Source organism: Megachile rotundata, chromosome 1, assembly GCF_050947335.1.
Source record: "Megachile rotundata isolate GNS110a chromosome 1, iyMegRotu1, whole genome shotgun sequence".
Taxonomy (NCBI): domain Eukaryota; kingdom Metazoa; phylum Arthropoda; class Insecta; order Hymenoptera; family Megachilidae; genus Megachile; species Megachile rotundata.
Window position 1 is genome coordinate 7,245,958 of NC_134983.1, and position 24,883 is coordinate 7,270,840.

A 24,883-nucleotide genomic window follows, 5' to 3' on the forward strand; every position below is an offset into this window, starting at 1 on the left:
CTTTATCTTTCTCGCTCCAAAAAATATTATAAATTCATCCAGTAAATTACATAACATTATGAAAAATTACGTCAATTGTCGTAAATAAATAATAAATAAATAATTTCTGATAATTGATATTTTGTAAATAAAAAATGTCTTAATGATCTCTCTATCAATATATTTCTTAATAATCTCTCTACGTCTCAATATTTTATGCATCGAGATTCACTCTCTCCTTCTTTTGCTATCAGCTTATACTGCATACTTAAAAAGGAAGATGAGGTTAAATAAAAGAATGTCGCTGTATCATCCTCCAATTTTATTTTGATCCTCACGTTTTAACATTCAACGTGAATCACTAATGGATCGAGGACCCATATAATGTAAATTTTTATGGATGTATTTGAATTTATAATACAACACATTTGTATATCTCTACTCTATAGATCGTATCATCCTATTCAACGTAGAATTCGTTTTTCACATTCTTTTTCATTTCAGGATCTTTTTTCCCACCTCGTGAAAAGACCGGTTCTGACATCGTTCATGTATGGGATAAAGATCTTTGCCGAACTTTACCCCTACAATATCGTGGTCCCAGTGAAAAATCAGGAATCAAAGCGGATTTGTACACACCACCTGACGTGGTGTTTGGACGACCTAACGAAACCGCTCCCGAAAATGAATGCTTCTGTTCTGACGATATGTCTGCCTGTCCTTCGAATGGCCTGCAGAATATTAGTCCTTGCCAGTACAGTAAATATCAACTTTTACTTTCTCAGTGAAACATTTATTTATTGATAAATTATTGTATTCGTTTAATAAAAGAAACGTAATGAATTCATGTACTAACTATTCAATGAAATGAAAATATATTCTAAAGTATATTCTTCGCAAACTTATAGTTTGTATTTCTTCTTTCAGCTGCACCGGTATATCTTTCTTTTCCTCATTTCTATAAAGCGGATCCTAAATTATTAGATGCAGTTCATGGATTGGAACCAAATGCAGAGACCCATGAAACGTATTTTAAAATACAGCCAGTAAGTACTCTTTTATAAACAGATCCAATGAATATATTAAAGAGATAATGTTGGAAAAATAAAAGAAGAAACAGGGAAAAAATAATATGGCCTTCCAGTTTCATTATTCTTTATAAAATCTAATTTTATAATGAAGCTGCGTCAAATTTTGTTTAATTAATGTAAACCCTTCAATGACATTGAATACGTGGATACGAGGTTCCAATGGCTGCTAGTAGTTAAGTGGAGGCGCTGTTCCATCAAATTTTTATCCTTTTAATACAGTGTAAAAGGAAACAAACGTGTATGAAAACTTATTGAGAAACTTGATAAAATCCTTAGAAAATAAAGTCAAACACTTTACTTATTATATTATCGATAATATCAAATATTAATTAAACCGTCACAGTGCCTACGTGCAAACTATCACCCCGACGGTCCTAATAACCTAACGTCTTAATGAACTAATAAAAAATGGTTTCTTAATATTCCAGAAACTCGGAGTACCGCTAGAAGGAAAAGTCCGTGTACAACTGAACTTGAAAGTCGAACGACAGCCACTCATCGGTGTCGTGTCGAATTTTCCTGACATCGTGTTCCCCATCATGTGGCTCGAAGAAGGTATCGAGGAATTAACACCTTCTATCCGCAGATGGGTTTATTTAGCAACGACGTTCTCCGACGTTGCTGTTCCCTGTGCCTCGTATGGATTAATTCTAGTCGGTATGATAATCATAATTACCGTTTTCGTGAAAGCCTACAACAACGCCGTATTCACGCACGAAGCAGTCGAGTTAGGTAAACGGACTATTAGAAGAAGTTCCACGTTGCTAGTGAATGGACAACATAAACTGTTAATGTCCCGAGAATTGTACGTTTTGCTTAACAATGATCAGGAAAAACCAGAGAGGATAGAGATCTAGTGTAACTATTTTGTGGATAGTGCCGAATGTACGTTTAAGTATATGCTGGTCGGTTTCAAAAGTGATGAGATTATATCCCTTGCACTACTATTTATTGAACACGACAGACGTGTCAAAACTGATGAAGAAGATTAAAAACCATACCGGTATTCAATTCAATCCTTAAGAAATTATAATTACCTACACTGAAAATGCGTGCTAAAAATACTGAGGAAGGTTTACTATATTTAAACTGCAAGTGTGTCACAAGTTACTGTAGCAGAAAGGGTTAACATGTTCACACGTCCATGACCGGTGAAACGATCAGAGTTGAAGTAAACTAAACATTTGGGGGAGTAGGCCAAAATTTCAAGTATTTGAGTTTCAAACACAAATTTCATTGATATTAGAATTTGCAGCGCTAAAGTTATGATGAAGATAGCGCCGAACGTTACATACAATGCGTTAAATAAATATATGACACTACTCTATAAATTCAAATTTTATAAAAACAAAATGATACTTACAAAACATTTGTATATTTATTTTTAATTTGTTTACTTGTGAAGCTTGATTAACGCCAACTTAGAAATAATGTTATCACATTTATGAAACGTCTGAAAATCAAGTTTTATGTAACAAGCTTAATATTTCGGTTTGCATGTCATTTGTGCAATTTTATTTCTGTAATTTCTTTAGACAATTTACACACTACGAATTAGTATTTAAGGAATACTGACTATAATTTTCTACCACATTAAAAAATGAGGGGTTGGTATATTTATACGAAGCATTGTACTGTACTCAGTACAGAAAATCATGCACCTGTAACTGTTTAGTAAGACAAATTGTAGAGAAAGCTGAATAATATTATATCTTTCTACAATTTCATTTTCTTCGTAACAATGAATTCAACAAATATTAATGTACTTTTTTAATGGAAGTACTTCTTACTCGTATACTATTCTGCGTAAAGGATGCAATGATAAAAATCCAATATTTCGTGTAATATCCTAGATTTTTTATAAGTTAAATGTTTCGTAGAAGCAGCTGTAACAAATTACGTACGACAAATTTATTCTGACAGATGGTTTGGAAGACACAGTCCCATGACCGCATTCTCCCGTCCTTAATCCTCTTGATTTCTTTCTATGGGGGTTACCTCAAGGGTGAAGTGCATTCTCATCCATTTCTGTGGAAAACACGAAAGAACGGATTAATCTATATTATTCAAACATAAACAGTGTTTATGCTACGTATGACATTAATTTCGTTAAGAAAAACATAAAGAAATGTTATTGTATAAAGTGTTTAATACATGAAAGCGGAGCGTTTGAACAATATATATTGTTGTACCGTTATATAGTATATTATGGTTTTTGACGACTCGAAAGAAATTTTTTTGTCATTCTTATGTCATTCCCTATATCATCGACGAAATACAATGTAGTATGCGAATTTGAACACATAATCCGTATCTTGGGACCCACGGAATATATTGCAAACAGTATAAAATCAATATCAATAAATGTATAATACATATTTAGCATATTAATCAACAAAATCAATATTAATTTAACTTTCGCAAAAATGGAATATGTGGCGCGATCTCTCCGGCCATCTTTAACAAAACTACATGAATTATATGTATATATACATATAAAGAAGAAATATTTAAAGATTTCTGTTTTCAAAATTTTGTTTAATTCGTAGCACCGTTTTCAGAATAGCAGAACGATCGTCAATAAGGTAGAAAATGACAATAAGGTAGAAAATGAAAATGGTAACAAATTTTTTTCGAGTTGCCAAAAATTGTTTTCGGCCAGTAATCATAGCAGTCGAGGCCCTTATAAAATCAATCAATCAAAAATTGTTTTCACAGGTATTTCCTTTCTTAAAACGAAGCTTATTTGCAAAATTTGGCCAAAGTCAGAACACGATGGTATTTCGATACGTTTCGCTATAATTTCTAAATATTCTTGTATAAAAGTTAAGCGTAACATTGATTACCTATAATAAACACATAAAAATATCGAGTACCTATAATAAAAATAAAAATAGAACATTTTGATCAGACATTGATACGCTAGTGTAAGTAATATGAGCGTGCACAGGATGTTCCTTATAAGAAATAATCGAACGGTTACCGGCCTAAAACAACAATCTCATTACTTTTGAAACAAACCATGTACACCGCGTTAGGCAATATATCGTCTCGCAAAACGCTTAATCGTTTGATCAATGTACACCAAAGTTTTCTTTCCAATTATACAAAGAGGACGTTGATGCATATGAATCGCAATATAACGTACTTGGCAAACATACCTGACAATAACTGTACGGTGAATTATTAATTATTTTTGTGTCTATAGTTTCGCGTGCTTTTTTGAAAACGGAAAAGAAATTTTTGAATATACTAATTAATACATTTTAAGTTTACAGATTTACAATTTTTGATATCAGAGGTTCTTAAACGTTCAAATTAAGAAATTTAACAATTTAAAAATTTTGAAATTTGAAACTTAGTAACTTTTAAACACTGCATATTTCAATTAAACATTCATTGTAACTGTAAATAAGAAATCATTAAGCTTAACCCAGTCTTGCCCCTCTCTGATTATTTCTTTTATGCCAAATACTATTCTGAAAACAATTAATAAATTATATCACTAATTCATAATAATTACACCCTTAATTATTTTGATTATTTTACTTTGTATTTGTTAAGAGAAAATTATAGTAGAATTAAAATTAGATTAGAGTGAAGATCATCTCAAGGACACATCTATTAAAATTTTACAATCATCATCGTTTCTTTCTTAAACAGAATTGTATATTTCTTTCATACATTGATTCTTTGGAAAAATGTATATGTATATTTAGGCATAATATATATAAAAAATTAACATTCCGCGAAAAATTTTAAATTTATAAGTGAAATATTGTATAAAACAATTTGAAATATTTACTAAAAATCTTCCGATGATTTAGAGTTAACAAGAGAAGTGTAAGAGAAATGTGTAAGAGAAGTGAATGCAAGAAAGAGCAAGACTCAAACTAGCTTGAATATCTTGACTGTATACAAACTGTCGATGCACGATCAAAATTAAAAGCGATATTAGTACTGTTAGATTTTTACGTAAATGGTTGCCAAGCAAAATTTTAAACTGAATAACCGATACTTTAGTTAGCGTACAATGTTTATACTATTTATCCTCGTTTCTACCTTTAATACAAAACAAACGGAAACTACGAACTTCAGACCGTCTACAATTGAATTTTGCATAGTGGTTAAAACTTTTTATTGTTAACAGCTTATATAAACAAAACATGCAAAGGTGCATAAAATAATATACGTAAAATAAGTTATTCTTTAATTGATAGTAATTGAAAAATCAATTTATCCGAATCTCAAAGTTTACAAATGAAAAACATTGTGAAAAATATGTATTAGATCTAAATTTGGTATTGGAAAAATAATCTACGAAATTTTTTAGAGATAATAAAATTTATGTTATTTAATTTGTTTATAAATTGTTTTTTATTATAGAAGAGTTTATCATAAGAATATGTTTAAAAAGCTTTAAATGTGGCGATCAAAGTGTATATTTTCAACATATCTTAAGTTATTCATTTATTATGTAAACGTAATGCTATTATTGACAATAAAATTTATTATTATAATAAAAAAACATTTTTATCCTACATGCACGACATTTAAAACCTTACGAAAATTGTTGTTAACGAGTAATAATATAAATTAAAATTAGATGTAGTCATAATAAAACATTTCTTACCGAATTTGCACATGATTTCTATTTTACATTTAACCCTGAAAAGTAAATATACACCTACAAGATTACAGGATGAAAAAAATGTTATGTTTATGATAAAACTGTCTAAAGTACTGAATAAACAGTACGCAATCAATTTTTGAATAAATTTTTATTTGCAGCATTAAAGAAAATCAACTTATTTACTTATACAGACAATCATCATCATTTATTAAAAATTAAATTAAAAAATATGCGTTACAAAAACATTTAATAAATTTATGATGTAATGCATCCGGCAGAAAATTCCATGATCGACAAATTAGGATTAAAAGGTTCTTCTTATAAAAAAATTACATTTAAAGTATGCTTAATTTGAGCAGAAGTACGTATTCCAACACAGTAGTATATAACAATATCACATTTTTGATAAAGCCCAGCAGTTTATAATAACACAAAAGTAATGTTATATATACATTTTTAGTCGATAATCTTTATTTACTTAATTTTTCTATATTTATTATACTATAAACTATACAGAAAACGAATTACAGCGCTTAAATTATATTAAGTTCCTAAACGAATATAAATAATAATTAAATCTTCATAAGTGTTCTTAATAACGTTACTTTTAATACGTTAGTTAAGAGTATTAGAATGAAAACAATATACGTATTTTGAAAAATTATTCTAAACGTGACATATAAATATCCACGGATATTAGCAACTAAGATATTATAATAATTTATTTGATATTGGTTTTGTTAAATTTATCATTTTTTTATGTTGCTTCTGCAATTTATCAATTTCATTGGTATTTATAGCTTTGATTATTTACATGCACAAATATGTCGCATACATGCTTAACGTATTTACTGCATTAAAATAGTGTAATAAGCATATACTGTTTCTACTGGACATGTTGAATTTATAGCCGTTTGAAGACACAGCAAATGTGGTGCGTGTAAATTGTTCACGCATTCGTTTTGCTGTTCAATGCTTTATACAAAATAAAAATATTCTACAGATACTTAAAGATACATCGATAAACAGCAATTAATACGTCTCCTTGTTCTTTTTTTTAGTGTTGTTCTTTAAGATTATACATGAAGTTCATTTCATTTTAAGTTGATATTTAAACCGAAAGTAATAACGATACCTGAACAAAATATCTTTATCTAAGAGGACTAGCCATACCTAGTTAAAGGATGTGTAGAAGTTAAGGAAGCAGGCTCCCTCAGATTTAATTTATGCAATTCTTCATCTGCTTTATTATGTTTTAATTCTTGTTGTGTGTACAAGAATTTATTCCATTCATCGATCCTTGGATGTGCTAAATGCTATATTTAAACAAATATTACATTAATCATATCCTTTGTTCAAATATAATTATTTAACAAAATGTATAATTACTTTTTAAATCAAAGCAACCGTGTATAAAATATAAAGTAATTTTACCTCGGCAACGTCGTACACCCAGATCTTTCCCGTATCATCCCCAACGGTTACGTGCAACCCACTAGGAGTCCATGACACCCTATTAAGAGCTGGGGATCCATCAATTACTATACTAGCTGTAGGCACTTCGGTATCTTGATTAAGATTCCACAAATCCAATCGTCCTGAATCGTCTACAGCAGCAAACAAAGCTGGATGCGTCGGTGACCAAGCGACGTCGTACACGTAGTCGCCATTGTGTTCAAAAGAGTACAGAGGATTATTCTCTTTAAGACTCCACAATTTAATCGTCCAGTCAATCGAAGATGTTAAGAATAAATGTGAGAAATCTATTCCTCCTAGTACAGCGTGCGCGCTGATTCCGGTAACTGGTCCTTGATGACCTTCATAAGTTTCTAGTACTCCAGCTTTTGTGCCGTGACGACAAGCTGGAAAAGGAATTAAAGACACTGTTATACCTCTAAATAAATATATCATCAAGATAGTAAATGATTCACACTGTATTAAATTGGGATAAATGTAAAAGTGATGGTAAGTATGAACAAACAGATTATTGGATGATGATGCTTCAATAAGGAAACTATGTTATTTTTATTTTAGTAGCTCAATATACGTCAAATGTTTCACGACTACTTGTCTAAAAGTTCATGAAAAAAAGTTCTGAATGTCCATGAAATCAATCATAGTATTCTTCAATGAATAAATACTCTTCTTTCTTAAATTTCTTATTAAGAGTGTTATGTTATTGTTACTAAAATGAACTTGTAAAGCACTACGCTTGTAAAAGACAACAAAATTCCTTTGAAATCAATGCATAATAATTATTATTTACCAGAATATACGGTTGCATCTTCGCTACCTACAACAAAATTATTGACATCTCCATAAGGAAATGCCAAACAAGTAGCAGCAATAGGCTTCGATTGCTTAGTATGAAGCTCTAACGTCTCCAGCGGTTGTGACAGCATCTCTAGACTCCAAGAGCAAACCTTCCCATCAGTTGAAATACTTATCAAATTGTGTGCATTTTGAGCTCCAACAATGTTTAAACAATAAACAGGGTGCTAAAATTACAATTATTAAAGTATTTTTATAGGATCAATTCTTCTATAAACAGAGGGAAGCATTTCATTTAAGTACTTACAGTGTGCGCACTGGCTGATAGTGGAGTACGTTGAATGGGAGATCTCTTTTGAACTCTGTTGTCCCACAGAACAATCTGACCAGAATAAGTACCTCCTAAGATTAAATTAGGGTGAAATCTAGCGAACGTGGTTGACATCACCGGAGACTGACAGTGAAAAATGAATTCCGGTGTGGTTTTCTTAAACTTTGTATTCCAAACTAAACAGACCCCGTCGGGATCGTTAGGGGTGTCATCGTTATTGTTATAGGAAGCTACAAGAAGTTCCGGAAATTGAGATGACCAATCCATCGAGGTCACACAACGGTTGCGAGACCACCGGTCGCAGAAGAACGACCGGTTCAACCATAGACGTTGATGGCTCTTTTCGTCCCTGAAATTATTTCATTATTTACTCTATTTACTTATTATTTCGTACTACTAAATCTAAAACTATTTTTTGTTGAACAGATTTCTAATTAAACCTCTTTAGCAGTAAGCAAAATTATTAAATGTTACAAGAAGGAGGATGTTACCCCAACCCATATAAAAAGGTAAGTTTTGTGTGAACGATATATATAATATAATTTAAATTCGGTGCTCATTGTGGGTTTACTTACATTCCATCTTCACCATCCACGGTGCCGGTGTAATCGGTATAAATATCAACAGATTCTCCTAATGCTCTTTCTACAATACGACTTGTACGGTCAAGAAATCGTTGGAAATCTTCAGATAATATGATCATTTGTTTCTCCTCTTCACTAAGTTCTCGTACTATAAATCAACATTTCATAATTATTGTAAGTGTAAAAAGTAAGCATACACCTTTTAACAGTTCTTAAAATTGAACAAAACTTCATGAGTTTCTTTTGACCGGTTGGGTAGCTGGTTGCTAAACAAATACCCAGGAATGAAACTTCAGTAAAATAACAAGCTAACTTACTAATAATCTTTTATAAAGGTATTTAAATAAAAATTATTTCGTAGATGTATCATGTAAAAATAAAAACTTAAATACATACATATTTTCCTAATTAATGCACAATTTTTTGTAACCATTTTTCACTTTAAAAATCTTTATTCTCTTAAACAGTTCAAAAAGTACTATATTACATTTATTTGAAAACTATACATGCAAATATGAAAAAAGGTATCTTTGAAATAACTTTATGGAATAAAGTTTGTTTCAAGGAAAAAACTATTTCACATTGTTCGGAATTATGTTACATGATCACTCATAAATTTTGTAACTTATTAATTAGGTACCGTTACCTTTGTTTCGAAATCGATTGAAATAAAATAATGCATTAAAAGGTTACCTTCTTTAGGTTTTTCTTTTTCTTTTTCTTGCTCCACTTGTGTAACGGCGGGCTGCACTTCTTTAACTTGAGGTAAACCATGAGGAAGAATACCAGGAGGAAGTTTGCTCTGGAAACCGTCCATATGCGGCAAGCTGTTCTCTTCATCTTCGGCTTGGCCATCATCAAATGTCAAAACTGTGGTGAATAAGCTGGTTCCGCCACGGATACCCTAACTTTGATACATCTAGCTACCTCTTGGCAATTGCCCTACTTAAAAATTCGATGCTCTACGTTTCTCAAAGTAAGGTGAACACTATGAACTTAATCGATACCTTGCAATGTTCTACATAACACAATACCTATTGTATCAACGCATATTGAAAAAAAATAAATGAATAAACGAAAATAACGCGGAGCATTCGAACAATTTTGCAAAATATACAAGATTTCGAAAATCAAGTTAAATTCTAAGATTGTCACGTAAAATTTCGAGATAAACAGAACAAACATAAATGTTCGCAAATAAATCGTGGAAGCGTCAAGTTTGAAAAGGGATGCAACTCTCTTTGAAAAGCTTCCGTAAAAAGCATGTTTTAAAAAAAGAGAACTAATCGAGAATTAAACAAACGCAATACTGCAAAAATAACTATTAGGCTGAGTCACATGCACTGATATTAGTTAGATGTAAAAAGAAAGGTGGACTGCTTGTTGGTGGGGCTATACAAATAAAAATGAATAACTTTCGTTTCGAATGTTTAGAATTCCGAAAACGATCTAAAACGGTATCTCTCCACCCTTCGTATATTAGCAAACGTAAATGAAATGGAAGAATGAGTGGAAAAAAATGAAGAATCGATAAAAAATCGATGAATTTATTTTCTTTTATAGTCGTTGCGTTTTGTAATCATTAAATGACAATTTCGCGATATTACCCATTAGCAGGATAAATTTACAAATGTTCGATTATATGAAAGAAGAATAAAAACACAAAAACTGAGTGGAGATATTAACGCAACTTCCCAAGTCTCATGCAGCATTTACTAAGTACATTTTTATTTAAAAAAAGAGAAAAAGAACAGGAAAAGATACAGTTTGAACTAAATCTATAGTTTCACAAAGAAATACTGTCTAATAGTATGAAACGGAAATAAAGTATGTATAACAGTGATGGGCAGATCAACTACCCAACGAAATCTATAGATTAAAAAATTTAGAAATTTAGAAATGTGAGATTTTCAATCGCGAAAAAGTGGAAAAAATTTGGAAACGAAAAATGGAGGAAATTTTCAAATTGTCACACATCACACTCTCGCAGGGTTTGCCCATCACTGATTCATAAAATTACGTCGTTCATGCATAGTGAATATAATAAAATTACAAGTACAGTATACTATCTATCCATGCGTGATTAACCAAAGCGAAGATATTTTTTACAGAAAAACTACCTAACAATTCGACGATTTATCAAGCAATTTTTAGTGTAAATTGATAGTACATGTTCCCTCCTTTCAGTGCATATGTGTAGGTACAATAATTGAAAAGAAACGAAAAGAAAAAAAGAATGAAGTGAAGGTTACTTGCAAATGCAATTTTTGTGAAAAATCAATGTAATCTCATGTGTTCGTAATACGATTAGGTAGAGTAAATCATCTCTAGAGAGGATTACCTACCTGTAAATTCGTCCTCCCATTCTAAACCAGGATTTAGATTGTACTCGTCTTGAAGGAGGGAAAAGAAAATGTCAATCAATCTTGTGTCTCATTATGTTAGTTGTGTTTATTTTCTAATTTCATATCTCTCGTAGAAAATTATTGATGTATTTAATGCTTCTAAACAGAACACTAAAAATACGCTTGAAATATACTACCGATTTTCGTTAACACATCTATACGTCATAATTTTTCTTTTACGATACATCAACAATTAGCTAGAAAGTGTATGTGTGAACGTGTATTAAATATTTAAACATGCACGTATACCTATTAATGCCACTATATCGTTCGATACAATCGTATCATTAAAAAGGGTGAAATCCCTTTTTTTGAACACCTAGCCTTTCAAAAATTATATTTCAAATTATACTTCATCTTTTCAATGGACTATCGAAATTTCAATCGTTTGAAATTTTTTAGTAAAGCTAGTATTTGTCTTTTTTTGTATTTATTATAAATTTTTGTAAGAGCTTTGAAATCTGTCGAAACAGTATTCGTAAAGTAAATTTATTATGAAACCTATTTTACAAGTTTTAGAAAAATGTCCTAGAAATAATAAGAAAAAAAAAATAAAAATAAGAAAAAGTTTGAAACATTTAAATATTTTGATATAAAAAACTGACATCTCCGACTACTAATATAAGATTGTTTACTACTACTTCATTTAAATATGTCTCAAAAGTACGGAAGAATTTTTTTTTTTAAATCCAAAATTTTCTTACAAAATGTAATCGAATTCTGGATGACTTGTCGGAAAAATATATTAATATCGATGTAAAAATATATCTTCAAAAATTTCTATTTTAGTCGTTTCTTTTTCTTTTTACTAATTATTTTCGTAAAAAAGAAACCGTGCTATTAAAAAGCAATATTCATATTTATATTTCGAAATGTCTTTCAAGCAACAGTAAGTTGCATGTTAGCAACACTAAAAGCTGAAGCCACATGTTTTCTTTGTAAACTATTTTAACGAAAAGTTTGCTTATAATATTTACTGATCCCAACACCATTACATCCGCTCCCATGTTAGTACACTGTAGTATTCCAAAAGTTACGGAAATAATAACCAAGCCGAGAACTCTGGAAGGTGCGTTAAGTTGTGACAAGATTTGCCAATGGATATTCGTACGTAAAGTATTTTCTAATTCAGACAGTCCCATTTTCAAACAAATATTAAACAATCTAGCAGATTTCATGAAAATGTTATAACTTCTTTTTTGTAAATGATACTTTTATTACATTACTTACTTGTTAAAAGTTAACAGATTGTTTCTAATAAAAAGATTATTTAATTTGAATAAAATTTCGTTCATTAAAGTTGTATTTTTTGATATTATAACAAACAATTATATAGTCCAAAGGTAGTCTGTAAATTCTAAAAATATCATGCTTATGTGATACTGGTATAAAATAAAGTATGTATTCTAAATTACACATTCAATCTTTTTATATAAATACCATAAAATAAGAAAAACTTTATTATTATTCTACAAAAGAAATGGAGCTACATTGGGTAAACTCACTTTGCAAATACCTTCTGTACGTATCTTGTACACAGTGTTGTGTGTACTGATTTGTGTTAAATACTTGGAAGCATGTATTAAAATTTCTATTCGCAGAGTAAACATTTATACTATCTGCATTTATTGTTTGAATTTGAGTGTATACTTTCATAAATGTGTAAATGCCAAATTATTTTAGTTTAAAAGTCGGGATGTCAGATAAATACTTAAAAAGTAATACATACAATAACTCAAAGTAAACACACCCAATAATAATAATAGAACATAAAAATTAAAAGAGCCAAAAGACCAAAGCAATTCATAAGATAGCAGAGATATCTTAAGTTCTGGGTGGAGAGTTTTAAGACACTGATCAATTTTATTTTAAATTTAGAAAATAACATTTCTGATTTGATCGTTAAAGAAATTTTATTGATAACCAAGAGAAAAAAGAGAGTGCATTCTTTAATTAATCATGTTATATTGAAAGTCAACCAATGTGATAGTTCTCATAGCTTAAAAATTAATTTTAATATTAAAGGGTTTTTAATCTAATTCTATAATAATGATTATTTGTATTGTACTCTGAATTCATTTTTCATATTATTAATCCTAAGTGATAAACGAAATATAGCTAAACCTAAATCTGAACCTAAAACTTGTTGAAAACCAAGAGAAATCATAACTTACCGTAATAGTCGAATGCATGAGCTGAGAAGGGGAGGGAAAAAAATTGTACTTAGTTACAATTTCATAAGAATGCACTACACTAATAACACCTCTCTACACTCAGACCATAAATATTTTAAGGAAAATATCATTACTATAATGTAAAGAAAAATACAATTGCAAAAACGCAATATTTTGCATTATTGTATAGAAATGATTTTTAATTAAAACTTTAAAAAATTTGATTCATTGTTACTGGTCTGTTTTAAAATATGCATTATTTTAAAATTCATATATTTTTCCTCATAAAATCTTCTATATAAATTGTTATTGTGATTTAAAGTATTTCTACATTCATAGAAATCACATGTTTATTATAAAAATAAACTATGATAAAAATAAAAGAAAACTGGGTCTATAATTACACAAAAAGCAAAAATAAAAAGACTTTTATCCGCTGAATGTAGTTAGGTGAGTATAGATTTGTAAATTTTTATATTGTGTGGTGCTGTGGTCCTACATGTAAGAGGAAACATACATATTCAATGCATCTTACATCATCGAAATTAAAATAATGTCAATCTTTATCATAATTCAACACTTTCTCTTAAATATTATATTTTATTACTGATTTTAAATAAAATAGTATTGGCTACATAACATAAAGTAATAAAGCATTTATCTATTATGACTACCAATGGATGCTTAATTATAAAAATTTGATATCTCACTTACATCACTTGTCACACTTATGCCCACCCCCCCCAAGTTTCTCAAAAACAAATTTCACTATCCTTTTTAAATATAAGTTTTGTTAAAATGTTGAACATGTCTACAATGCACTACATTTTACACATTATAACAAATAACAGTCATTGTATAAAAACACTTTTCAATATTATTTCTTTTTTTAAATATTAAACAAAGTAGTAAAAAACTGGATTTCTAAAACATTATATTTAGTACTACTGTGATTAAAGCAATATTACTGTCTAATATTCATGTTCATAAATCATTATACCATGAATAATAATTAATTTATGTACTTGATAATTTTAATACTAGCACACATGAGTCAAGGTACATTGACTTTTTGTTGTAAAAATTTTTTAATTTTCCCAACAAACAGGACGCCTATAGTTAATATACTGTATAATTTTGATAAACTGTTAGTATATTATTCAATTAAGGTATGTGAAGCAAGTTAGAAGCTTATTGTTTATGCGAACAAATAAGTGTTGCATATGGAAGTAGTAGATAAAATGTATATTGTTGATATATAAATAAATTAATTTTAAAGAACCAACTTCAGAATTTTGTTTTCTAATTTTGATTACTTTGCTTTATCATATACTTGAAATTCTTAGTATTCCAATACACATACCTATCCCCACATACAACAATGTAGCATAATTGGAGTTGTAGAATCAAGAAAATTTATAACATTCTTATAAGTGTTCTACTTTTAGTAATACTAATATTATAATGACATGTGGAACATCATGACAGTTAATAAAAATGAACACAACTAAATCCTTTCATATAACTGATTCTACATCTCTTTCTTTTAAACATGGATACCAATGTATCTACCTCTATAATATATTGTTGTACAACAGTTATAGCAAGAATAATAAAAAAGAAGGCAGAACATACATAGGTAGTTTGGTGCAGACCCACCTTTCCTGGGACGCCACCAGTCAGCCTCAAAGTAGCCTGCGGAGTAAGAGTGAGTTGGTGTTGTTGTCGAACAGGAGTAGATGGTGTATGCAGAAGAAGATGCGGACAGTCCTTATGTCCAGTACCGGTTGATTTGACCGATTGTATACCAAAGACAATGGAATACGGTATGCTTAATAATGCCGCAAAATCAGTTAGGTATCAGAGTATGTATGTAACAGACTCTACATATCCCATGTTTATATTGAACATTCTTTTAAAGTAAAAAATTATACAACTGTATATAAATTTTGATACTGATAAAAAATCAGTTTTCTATGTGTTTTAAGTCAAATTTGATACTTTGATCAAAAGTTTATAGTAAAGTAGGTGGGATGAAAAATAGATAAAAACGAAGCCTATAAACTGTTTGTTTTTAATATATTTTCACATTAAATTAAATAAAAAAGCAAATTAAAATTTAAAACTTATATTAAAACTAACTGAAATTGCGCATTAATAAAATAGAAGTGTAAAATACGAGAAATATAGTTTCCACCACCAAGAAAAATAATATTTTTGTCCACAACCTTCTTATGTGTTGAGTGTTATTCATCTCTACTAATACTCAGTTTACAAGATGTATCCAATTCACAAATAAAAGTATCAGAAATTTTGTTACTTTAATGTTAGAACATGTACTTTTTTCAGTATTATCTTACAGTTTTGGTAATGTTTCAGAATATTAACATTAAAGTCAAACTTCAAAGATACATGTATTCCCTTGTCTACAGACACCCAGTACTTGTTTCTTACGAAACATAATTAATTTCTTCAATAATATAATATGAAATCCATATTGCTATTATTAATATCAAAATATTCAATTGAGATAAAATATTAAAAATTATACAAGCAAATAAATCTTTCATTTCAAAAAATGATTAGTGTATGTAATGAATTATAAATTAATAATTCGTGAAAATATCATACTTTATTATATGTGATAGTAAACAAAATTTTTTCAAATTCTTTCAAATAGTCATACTCATTTAAAAAGTGTTGAAAACAAATGTTAACACACACAAAAAAAATAAAATGACAGTAATACTAGCGGTAAGTAACATGCCATTTTTGTATAAGTGTGTTTTAAGAATATGTAAGTTTCCTCATTAGTTAAAATTAATCATAAAACACAATATAAATCAGTACTATAACTGTCATTGTTATCACAATAAAAATAAGAATTATGCACTGTATGCAACACATCTTCTTAATTCAGATATAATATAAGAACATTATAGTGTGATAAATGTCTCGATCAATTAATACCATTAAAGACATTATTTGAAGATATAATGCACTTTTGTGTACACCACCCACTTTACCGTACTCAATGTCTTGAAAATGTAAAAGTGATCTTCAAAACGTTTAATATCACAAAGATTTTAATCCTTTGCATTCATTTTCATAAATCATTAAAATGAAAATCTAAAAAATTATTTATAATTTTGAAACTATTAATTTTTCGACCTTTTTTCATCAATAGAAAAGTACTATTTACCCTAAATGTTATCAATCGTTTTTCTACTTCACCCTATATATCACACATTATACAAATCACTTAATATGATTGTAGCACACATTAATGTTAAAGTAATTATTATCTATATGAATTATTAAAATTTAATTTTTTAATGACATAATTTGCAGAACAAATCAATTTAAAAATGTATTTATTAATATCATAATTGAAGAAATAATAATATTAGAATACAAAGGATAAAATATTAATAAATATAAAATGCAATTAACTGTATAAATTGCATATCATAGTAATGTTTATCATTAACATGTGTGTCAATTATATTTAATAAAATTAAAATATCCGTATTTTTATTAAGTATTTTAATTGACATTAGTATGATGTAAATGCTGATAACTTATCAGCGATTAAATATATTTTTAAATTCACAATTGGAAGCAACACTGAATGCAGATAACTATAATGCAAAATAGGATGTACTAACTCACCGTCGTGAGATGTATGTGTTGTCTGAATGGTTTGTGTTTGTTTACTATAAACAACTGGTTCTACAGGTGGAATATTGGTATGTGCCACAGAAACAATTGTAAGTTCTCGATTCTTCTTCCTTCCAGCACTACTATAAAAACAAAGCATGAATAAATACTAAGTGTTCTTTTTTCTTAACATGAAGTTAGTTAAATGCTACTTTCTTTAATATGCATACCTTTGAGCAGAGTTTATACTAGATGGTTGTAGACTAGCATCGGGAGTAGCATTAGCACTTTGTTCCGGAGTCAAAGAATTCATACTAGATAAACTAGACAATACATCTGTAAACAAAACACGCATATAAAAATATTAATCAACAAAACAAGAAATAGCATTAAAACAAGAAAATTCATACCCGATACTGGTGCTACGCCCAAAGATGATAACATAGCATCCAGTTCTTTACGATGATCTTTATCTGCTCCCGCAGCACGAACTGTTGCCTCTTCAACCTTGAAACCAAAATATATAAATTTAAACGAATGAACAATAAAGTTGTGAACATTTAAATAAAATAATCTTACATCTTTCTGTTCCTTTTCTCGCCTGCGTCTTTCTTTTTCTTCCCTGATGGCCTGAAGCTTGGCTTTCTTTCTTTCAAGTTCTGCTTTTCTGTCAGACATCATTATACTATTTTCCTAACACCTAAACAATATGTAGAAATGCTTTATGAATCAACTATTTTAAAAAGCGCACTACGTAGTTTACAAAGCATGGTGGAAATTGTAATGTTGTTAATAGATGTCATGAAACTTATTAACGGAACTTTGTCCACATTTAGTGCGATTATTGATTTCTGTCGGGTGACGTCAGCTTCGGGTCAGTTTTTATGCCGCAAGATGCACACGCAAACGAAAGATTTTCAGAAATATCAAATAAATAAGTACTGTGACTGTTAGACAGTGTTCAGTATGTATAAGAAGAATGTTACACTTAACATATATTCGCGTTAAAATATTCAATAAAAGGGGCTTCGCCAAGAATCGTCCATCTGTCATCCAGTCACACCAACACTATAAACTGACTCAAAGTTTTATATTTTTATTACAAGAAACATATCAAACATTCACCTATTGTCGTAAAATGTATTTTATAAGTAAAAATGTAAAGAACTGCCGTAGTTTCGATTTCTTTTACATCTATTCGACCCGCCCGCATGCAAATCTTTTGCATTGCGACAACAGCACCACCGTATCAATATCTCATACTAACAAAATACATAGTCGATATATATATATTTTCCGTACGTTTGTACACACAACTTGGCAGATGGCAGTAATAAAACTTTCCTACAGTAGATTTTGAGAATATAGTAGATCTCTATTTTATTATATAAAAATTGTTGAGCCAACATGTACCTGTTGATTTGTTATCTTTGTATTCTAAATAAATGGATTACAGATATGAGGGTGAAGATGTTATGCTACTGAATGAATTTGGCTTTTGTATCGCTTGTCGGTGATATGATAACATGTTCGTTTAAATCATATTATAATCGATATTGAAGATATCTATTCTTACCTTAAAGTGTATCAAATTGCTGGAGTGCACAGTTTTACAATCTTATTGAGCGAGCGAGCCGAAGGCGAGCGAAGCTCTTATACTTGATTTTGCAACTTCTTTGTCCGCGTTTTTCTTTTGCACCACTCAATGAATTCTCATCAAATTTTGCACGCACATGCGTATGTACATCCAGATGAACATAGAAAAAAAATTTTAAATCGGACTTGCCACGGAAGAATAAGCCCCGAAAAAACTGATCATCATAGACTTCAATGTAAAAATTGAATTTGCTCGCGCTTGGAATTTTCATTATTGGGAATATTGCAAAACACCCACCGTTAGATATTCAACACATAAAACTACAAAGTATTGCATATCCAAATAGTGCAGTTTATGGACTAAAAAATTGGCGTCCATATAGCGGCGAAATGGGTGAAGTAAACCTAAAAAATGAGGGTCCGAACACGCATATAAGGAAAATAAAAAAATGAATATTTCGGCACTTCGACGACGCAGTATGGTTCCTGAGACATTTAGAAACAAATTTCCAATAGGGTTTGATGCGTTTTGATGCCTAATAAAGCCAGAAAATCAATTTTTGTCGAATTCGGTCCAAAACGGTACAGGTGGCGCCATCTAGCGGCGAGCGGCGGAACTACGAAATACAAAAATTTCGATTTTCTCCGAAATTAGGCAATTTTACGTATTTCCGAGGGTCAGAAATTGTTCTGTGACCTTCCTAGAACCTATATATTGCCGCAAGAACCCCCTAAAAGCGCTAGAAAAGGAAATAGAAAAATAGTCCAAAACATGGACTAAAAATTTGGCGTCCATCTAGCGGTGAAAGTTGGAACTACAAAAATATAAAAATGCGATTTTCTCGAAAATGAGCAAACTTTGAGTACTTCTGAGGCTCAGAAAGTGTTATGTGATCGCATGAGAAGCAAAATAATGCAATAAAAGCTTTCTAAAGGCTTTAATAAAGAAAATAAGAAAAATTTCATTTTATGGAGAAAATTTGTGGCACCATCTAGCGGCGGAACTGCGAACTAAACTGAAAAAACGTATGTCCGAATACGCGTTATGGAAAAATATAAAAAGTAATATTTCGCAACTTTGACGATGTAGTATGCTTCTTTAGACATTTTAAAGCAATTTTTGTTGAAAAAGTTATTCATCTTTTTGTCTATTAAGCCCAGAAAATCAATTTATATTTGACCCCTTTACTGCGTATTCGGACATACGTTTTTTCAGTTTAGTTCGCAGTTCCGCCGCTAGATGGTGCCACAAATTTTCTCCATAAAATGAAATTTTTCTTATTTTCTTTATTAAAGCCTTTAGAAAGCTTTTATTGCATTATTTTGCTTCTCATGCGATCACATAACACTTTCTGAGCCTCAGAAGTACTCAAAGTTTGCTCATTTTCGAGAAAATCGCATTTTTATATTTTTGTAGTTCCAACTTTCACCGCTAGATGGACGCCAAATTTTTAGTCCATGTTTTGGACTATTTTTCTATTTCCTTTTCTAGCGCTTTTAGGGGGTTCTTGCGGCAATATATAGGTTCTAGGAAGGTCACAGAACAATTTCTGACCCTCGGAAATACGTAAAATTGCCTAATTTCGGAGAAAATCGAAATTTTAGTATTTCGTAGTTCCGCCGCTCGCCGCTAGATGGCGCCACCTGTACCGTTTTGGACCGAATTCGATAAAAATTGATTTTCTGGCTTTATTAGGCATCAAAACGCATCAAACCCTAATGAAAATTTGTTTCTAAATGTCTCAGGAACCATACTACGTCATCAATGTGCCGAAATATTGCATTTTGCATGCGCAGTAGAATTGACATAGGCAGCTCATGTACGTATCGGAATGCTAACACAAAATAATTAATTACTCATTACCCGAACATTATTTATGAACTTTTATGATCGAACCATGTAAATAATGCATTGCTGACCATACTTCAATCATAAAAGTGCACAAAATATATCCACAAAACGTGTAATTAATTATTCAAAATGACCTCGTGTATACCGCTTGTCACCGTGGCTGGCTTTAGGTTATTAGTTAATAACTAATTAATTTCATTAAAAATCTGAACAAATATGATACGAGAAAGTAGCTGAGGGATCACTGAACATTCTTTAATCATAAAAGTTCATAGACTGTGCACAGAAAGCGAGTAATTAACGATTTTGCATACTCATTATCGTGTATATTCCTCCTGCGCGCCGCTCGCGCATGCCACGGAGGAATAATCTCCGAAAAACCATATCCTCGTAGTCTTTAATGCAAAATTGAATTTTCTCGCCCTTTTGCACCTGACTTTTAAACTTTTTGTCCACGTTTTTCTCTTGCACCTCTCAACCAATTCAACCGGATGACACGGTTGACTATTTTTCCTTTAGCGTGAAATTTACTTGCTCGCTTCACATTGTTAGGTTAGGCGCGGAGCGCCTCAATCAACAGACCTAGTAGTAAAATAGAACAGGTGGCGCTTATTCTTGTGCATAGATTTATGACAACTTGACAACAAAAGCATTCATAGATTTATAGTCACTGCTGTACACAGTTTATATTAGAAAGAAAATATGGACTACTATGAAGTATTATTTAAATTAACAACACTTGATGAAAATGGCAATGGTACAATGATGTTTCATCGTGTGTAACTGCATAATATCTGTTATGAAATTTCTAATAATATTTTATGTTTTATGTTCTTAGAAGAGGTTCAAAATTTTGATACTAAATTGCAACAAATTTTACAGAAAGTACAGTCAACGTTGAAACACCAGGATGAAAAGTTTGAAATAACTAGTAATAAATATGAAGATGAACACATTGATATTAGGTAATATTCTAATTGTTCCTGAAATCATGATTAAGGATAATTAATAGAAAATATTGTATGTTTAGGTACCAGTACATACGTACAGTTGTTTACGTATTACAAAATATAAAAGCATCTGGTTCGCTGAATAATGAATCCTTAATTAGTGTTAAACAATTTCATGTTGTAAAAGTTTGTATAGAATTGATAACTGCAATGGGAATTATACCTGGACTTTTACCTGGTGTTGGAATTGACATGGCTAAATTATGCCCGAAAGCTCTTCAGATACATGAAGAGAAGTTAACAGATTTACAAGTATGAAGAATTTTGCATTTATTATAATTAATAAATATAAAATAAAAGAAAATATAGAAATTAATATTACATTTTTCTTGTAGAAATATAAAAGAATACAGTTTACAGTTCTTTCTCTTATGGAATTATATGATGAACTTATGTTTCGTCCAGCAATACTTGCTCAGATAGGACCACTATTGGCTGCACTTTTACAATTGAGTCATGCTCCACTGATGAAACCATGTAAAAAGTCTATATTAAATGAACAGGGAAATACTAGTAAACCTGAATTTAAAATGACAGAAGATTTGTATAATGAATTAAGAAAAGATCAAGAACATTTCATTGATTTGCTTCAACAATTATTAAATAACTGTCCAATGTCCACAAGCATGAAAGAATTGATGGTAATCCTTGGTGTAAAAGGAACACCAAAATGGTTACAAAATCAAACTCGTAAATATTTAGTAAAGCTAGTCATGCAACCTAATGGAATTATTTCAATCATAGTTGCTGTTTGTGAAGATGTTTTAGATCTTGGTGAACATTGGAATAAATTGGATACTATTTCCAGATTAGTGACCATGCCTCATGGAAATGATATAGATGAATATTACAAATCTATATGTTCACAGGTACTTTTCACAAAACGTTTTTATTTACTTACTATTTTTTCTAATATGTATAGCTTTACAATAAATTGCACGTTTGTTTTAGTTGGTACAGCTTTTAACATCTAGTCAGATAAAACATTCAGCAACAATAGCAAATTGCTGTATTACTGCACTTTATGAATGTAATCCTGATATTTGTCTTAAAAATGTTGTAGAAGTTATATGTGAACCACTGATTATAAACGAAAGAAATGTATCAAAGAGTGAGAATGAAGTGGAGAAATGCATTGAAAATTTAACCAAATGTTTTGTAACAGTGGAAGCTAAATTTAAACATTTACCTTGTACACTTCTAACAAGAGTAGCTGTTCCTTTGTTTTGTTTGTATAATAATGCGAGGCAAAGTGCTTGTTTATTGAAATGCAAGATTAAACAACTTATACTGCATCTTCTCAATGAAGAATCATCAAGACATAATGTATTTGCTGCATTTCTTGGACACAGTGAAATGAAAGATTTTGGTAATCGTTTAACGTCAAAGCTTGGACCAACTGGTGGAATTGAAATTACAGGGATAGATGAAACTCCTAAGTACGAAGAATTTGCGGATACTTTATTTGATTTAATATCTGCTACTAAAGTATTATCAAATGAATTATTTACTTATTTGTTGAAGTTTTTATCAAATACTATACAATTAAATCGTGAAAAACAAACTGAAAATTTATTACAAACTGCAGATGATATGATAGAAAGGGTTGAAGAACAATTAGTTGCTGTGAAACTTTTATCAAGCTTAGCTAATGTACCTGCTGTACAAGACACACAATTAGAAAAACCAGAAACAATATTTTCCTTCATAAAATCATTATTTAGCAAGTACATAAAGAACAAAAACGATATATCAGAAGAAGATGATTGTGAAATTTTATACATTAGCTTAATGCTAATAAAAATAATCATAAGCGAAAGAAAAAAGTCGCTAGATTGGACAGTATTCAACGATTTTGTAAAATTTTTAAAAGAATGTTGTTCTCTTTCACATGTTCCGAAACAGTTGATGTCGTTAACGCGAGAACTAATTGAATTGATTGAGATTCAAGGTCGATCAAAACAAAAACATTATCAAGATTTATCAGTGGATTGCAAACGACTAAACAAATTTGAAGAAGCGCTTAAAGATCTTGCGGATCCGCTACTTCCCGTCCGTGCGCATGGACTTATAACTCTTACAAAACTGATAGAAAATGCGGATCCATGTGCCACTACCAAAAAAGAATTTATTTTACAGTTGTTTCAAGTTAGTAAGAGAAATAAAATTTCAATTTTATAATCAAGGTTGTATGTTGCATATTGTGTATTTTATTATTTTACAGGAAAATTTGAAACATGAGGATTCATTTATATATTTGGCAGCTATCAATGGATTACATGCGTTAGCAATGTCGTATCCTCAAGTGGTTATAGAAACGTTAGTACATGAATACATAAATATGCCACAGCGTATTTCAGCAGGAGAATTAACAGTGGAAACTAGAGTAAAACTAGGAGAGGTACTTGTAAAAATGACGCGAGCTTTAGGTACACAATTTTTTCTTTTTATTTCTTATTCTTCAGCAATTATTTTGACTAATTTATATGATTCTATAGGTGAAATGGCATCAGCGTATAAAAATATTTTAATAAATGGGTTCCTATGTGCTGCACGAGATCCGGATTCCTTAGTACGTAGTTCTAGCCTTTCATGTTTGGGTGAATTATGTAAAGTACTAGGCTTTCGATTAGGAGATATTGTTATCGAGGTATGTAAACATTTTTTATGAAATCGAAATCCATCCGTTTTCATTTACAAGAAAATTATTATCGTATTATATTTTATATTTAACGTCTAACAATCTAACAATCGAAAATTGTGAATTCCCTCTTATGTTAGTTAAGTTACAAAATGATGTGTAATTTCAAATCTTCCTTAGGTAATCTACTGTATCAGTTGCATTGTAAAGTCAGATAAAGCACCTGAATGCAGACGAGCTGCTGTTATGGTTAGCACTATGTTACTTCGTGGTCTTGGAAAGAATACGTTAACAAGCCTCGGTAAGGATTTGGTTGATCTATATCGAGGACTAAAATATCTACGGGACAACGATGAAGATCCCGTATTACGTTTACACGCACAACTAGCCTTGGAAGAATTGGATCATATTATGCGGGATTTCCTGTTTTCACCTCCAAAACTTGAGAAAAGAATATTACTATTAAATTAAGTTCGCCATGGCGAATAATGTAATTAATTGTAAGAAATATTATACACAATTTATTTTTTATAAAGAATAATTATATTCAACATTTGTTTTTAATATACAATGTTAAATTGTGTATCTTAGTTTCAAATAAATATTAACAGAATTAATTTAAATTAATTTTGTATCAATATGACCATAAGTGCTTG

At 30.2% G+C, this 24,883-nt stretch overlaps 3 protein-coding genes across 54 annotated transcripts in view; 2 read left to right on the forward strand and 1 right to left on the reverse strand.

The window, feature by feature from the left end:
- The window catches only part of dsb (scavenger receptor class B member debris buster), a 64,918-nt gene extending 62,121 nt beyond the window's left edge, over positions 1-2,797 (forward strand). The window contains exons 9-11 of the mRNA XM_003700680.3: positions 484-738; positions 907-1,025; positions 1,499-2,797. Of these exons, the coding sequence (XP_003700728.1) occupies positions 484-738; positions 907-1,025; positions 1,499-1,927 (803 nt within the window). The 3' untranslated portion in view covers positions 1,928-2,797. The remainder of the gene's footprint in view (positions 1-483; positions 739-906; positions 1,026-1,498) is intronic.
- sw (cytoplasmic dynein 1 intermediate chain short wing) lies at positions 2,557-18,401 on the reverse strand. Of its 50 annotated transcripts, XM_012279338.2 has the most exons (15): positions 18,254-18,401; positions 17,708-17,828; positions 17,539-17,635; positions 17,359-17,464; positions 17,141-17,271; positions 15,104-15,238; positions 13,469-13,489; positions 11,235-11,282; positions 9,583-9,759; positions 8,881-9,037; positions 8,282-8,654; positions 7,970-8,201; positions 7,138-7,565; positions 6,877-7,019; positions 2,557-3,098 (listed from the first exon to the last, which is right to left on the reverse strand). In XM_012279338.2, exons 2-15 carry the CDS (start codon positions 17,807-17,809, stop codon positions 3,089-3,091), a joined length of 2,160 nt encoding a protein of 719 aa, XP_012134728.2. In that variant the 5' UTR covers positions 17,810-17,828; positions 18,254-18,401; the 3' UTR covers positions 2,557-3,088. The 50 variants fall into 50 exon arrangements, with proteins under 50 accessions (XP_012134728.2, XP_076393648.1, XP_076393607.1 ...); XM_076537533.1 differs by lacking the exon at positions 2,557-3,098 and having other exon boundaries at positions 5,835-7,019; positions 9,583-9,735; positions 15,128-15,163; positions 17,141-17,268; XM_076537492.1 differs by lacking the exon at positions 2,557-3,098 and having other exon boundaries at positions 5,835-7,019; positions 15,128-15,163; positions 17,141-17,268.
- A 2,044-nt stretch (positions 18,402-20,445) lies between these two features.
- On the forward strand, positions 20,446-24,850 carry Tango6 (transport and golgi organization 6). 3 transcript variants are annotated; one of them, XM_076537968.1, is made up of 8 exons: positions 20,446-20,544; positions 21,459-21,541; positions 21,607-21,838; positions 21,922-22,455; positions 22,538-23,734; positions 23,811-24,015; positions 24,085-24,236; positions 24,408-24,850. In XM_076537968.1, the coding sequence occupies exons 3-8, from the start codon at positions 21,737-21,739 to the stop codon at positions 24,696-24,698; spliced, it is 2,481 nt and encodes an 826-aa protein (XP_076394083.1). In that variant the 5' UTR covers positions 20,446-20,544; positions 21,459-21,541; positions 21,607-21,736; the 3' UTR covers positions 24,699-24,850. The 3 variants fall into 3 exon arrangements, with proteins under 3 accessions (XP_076394083.1, XP_012134725.2, XP_012134726.2); XM_012279335.2 differs by lacking the exon at positions 20,446-20,544 and adding an exon at positions 21,185-21,333 and having other exon boundaries at positions 21,415-21,541; XM_012279336.2 differs by lacking the exon at positions 20,446-20,544 and adding an exon at positions 21,191-21,333.
- The last annotated feature ends 33 nt before the right edge of the window (positions 24,851-24,883 follow it).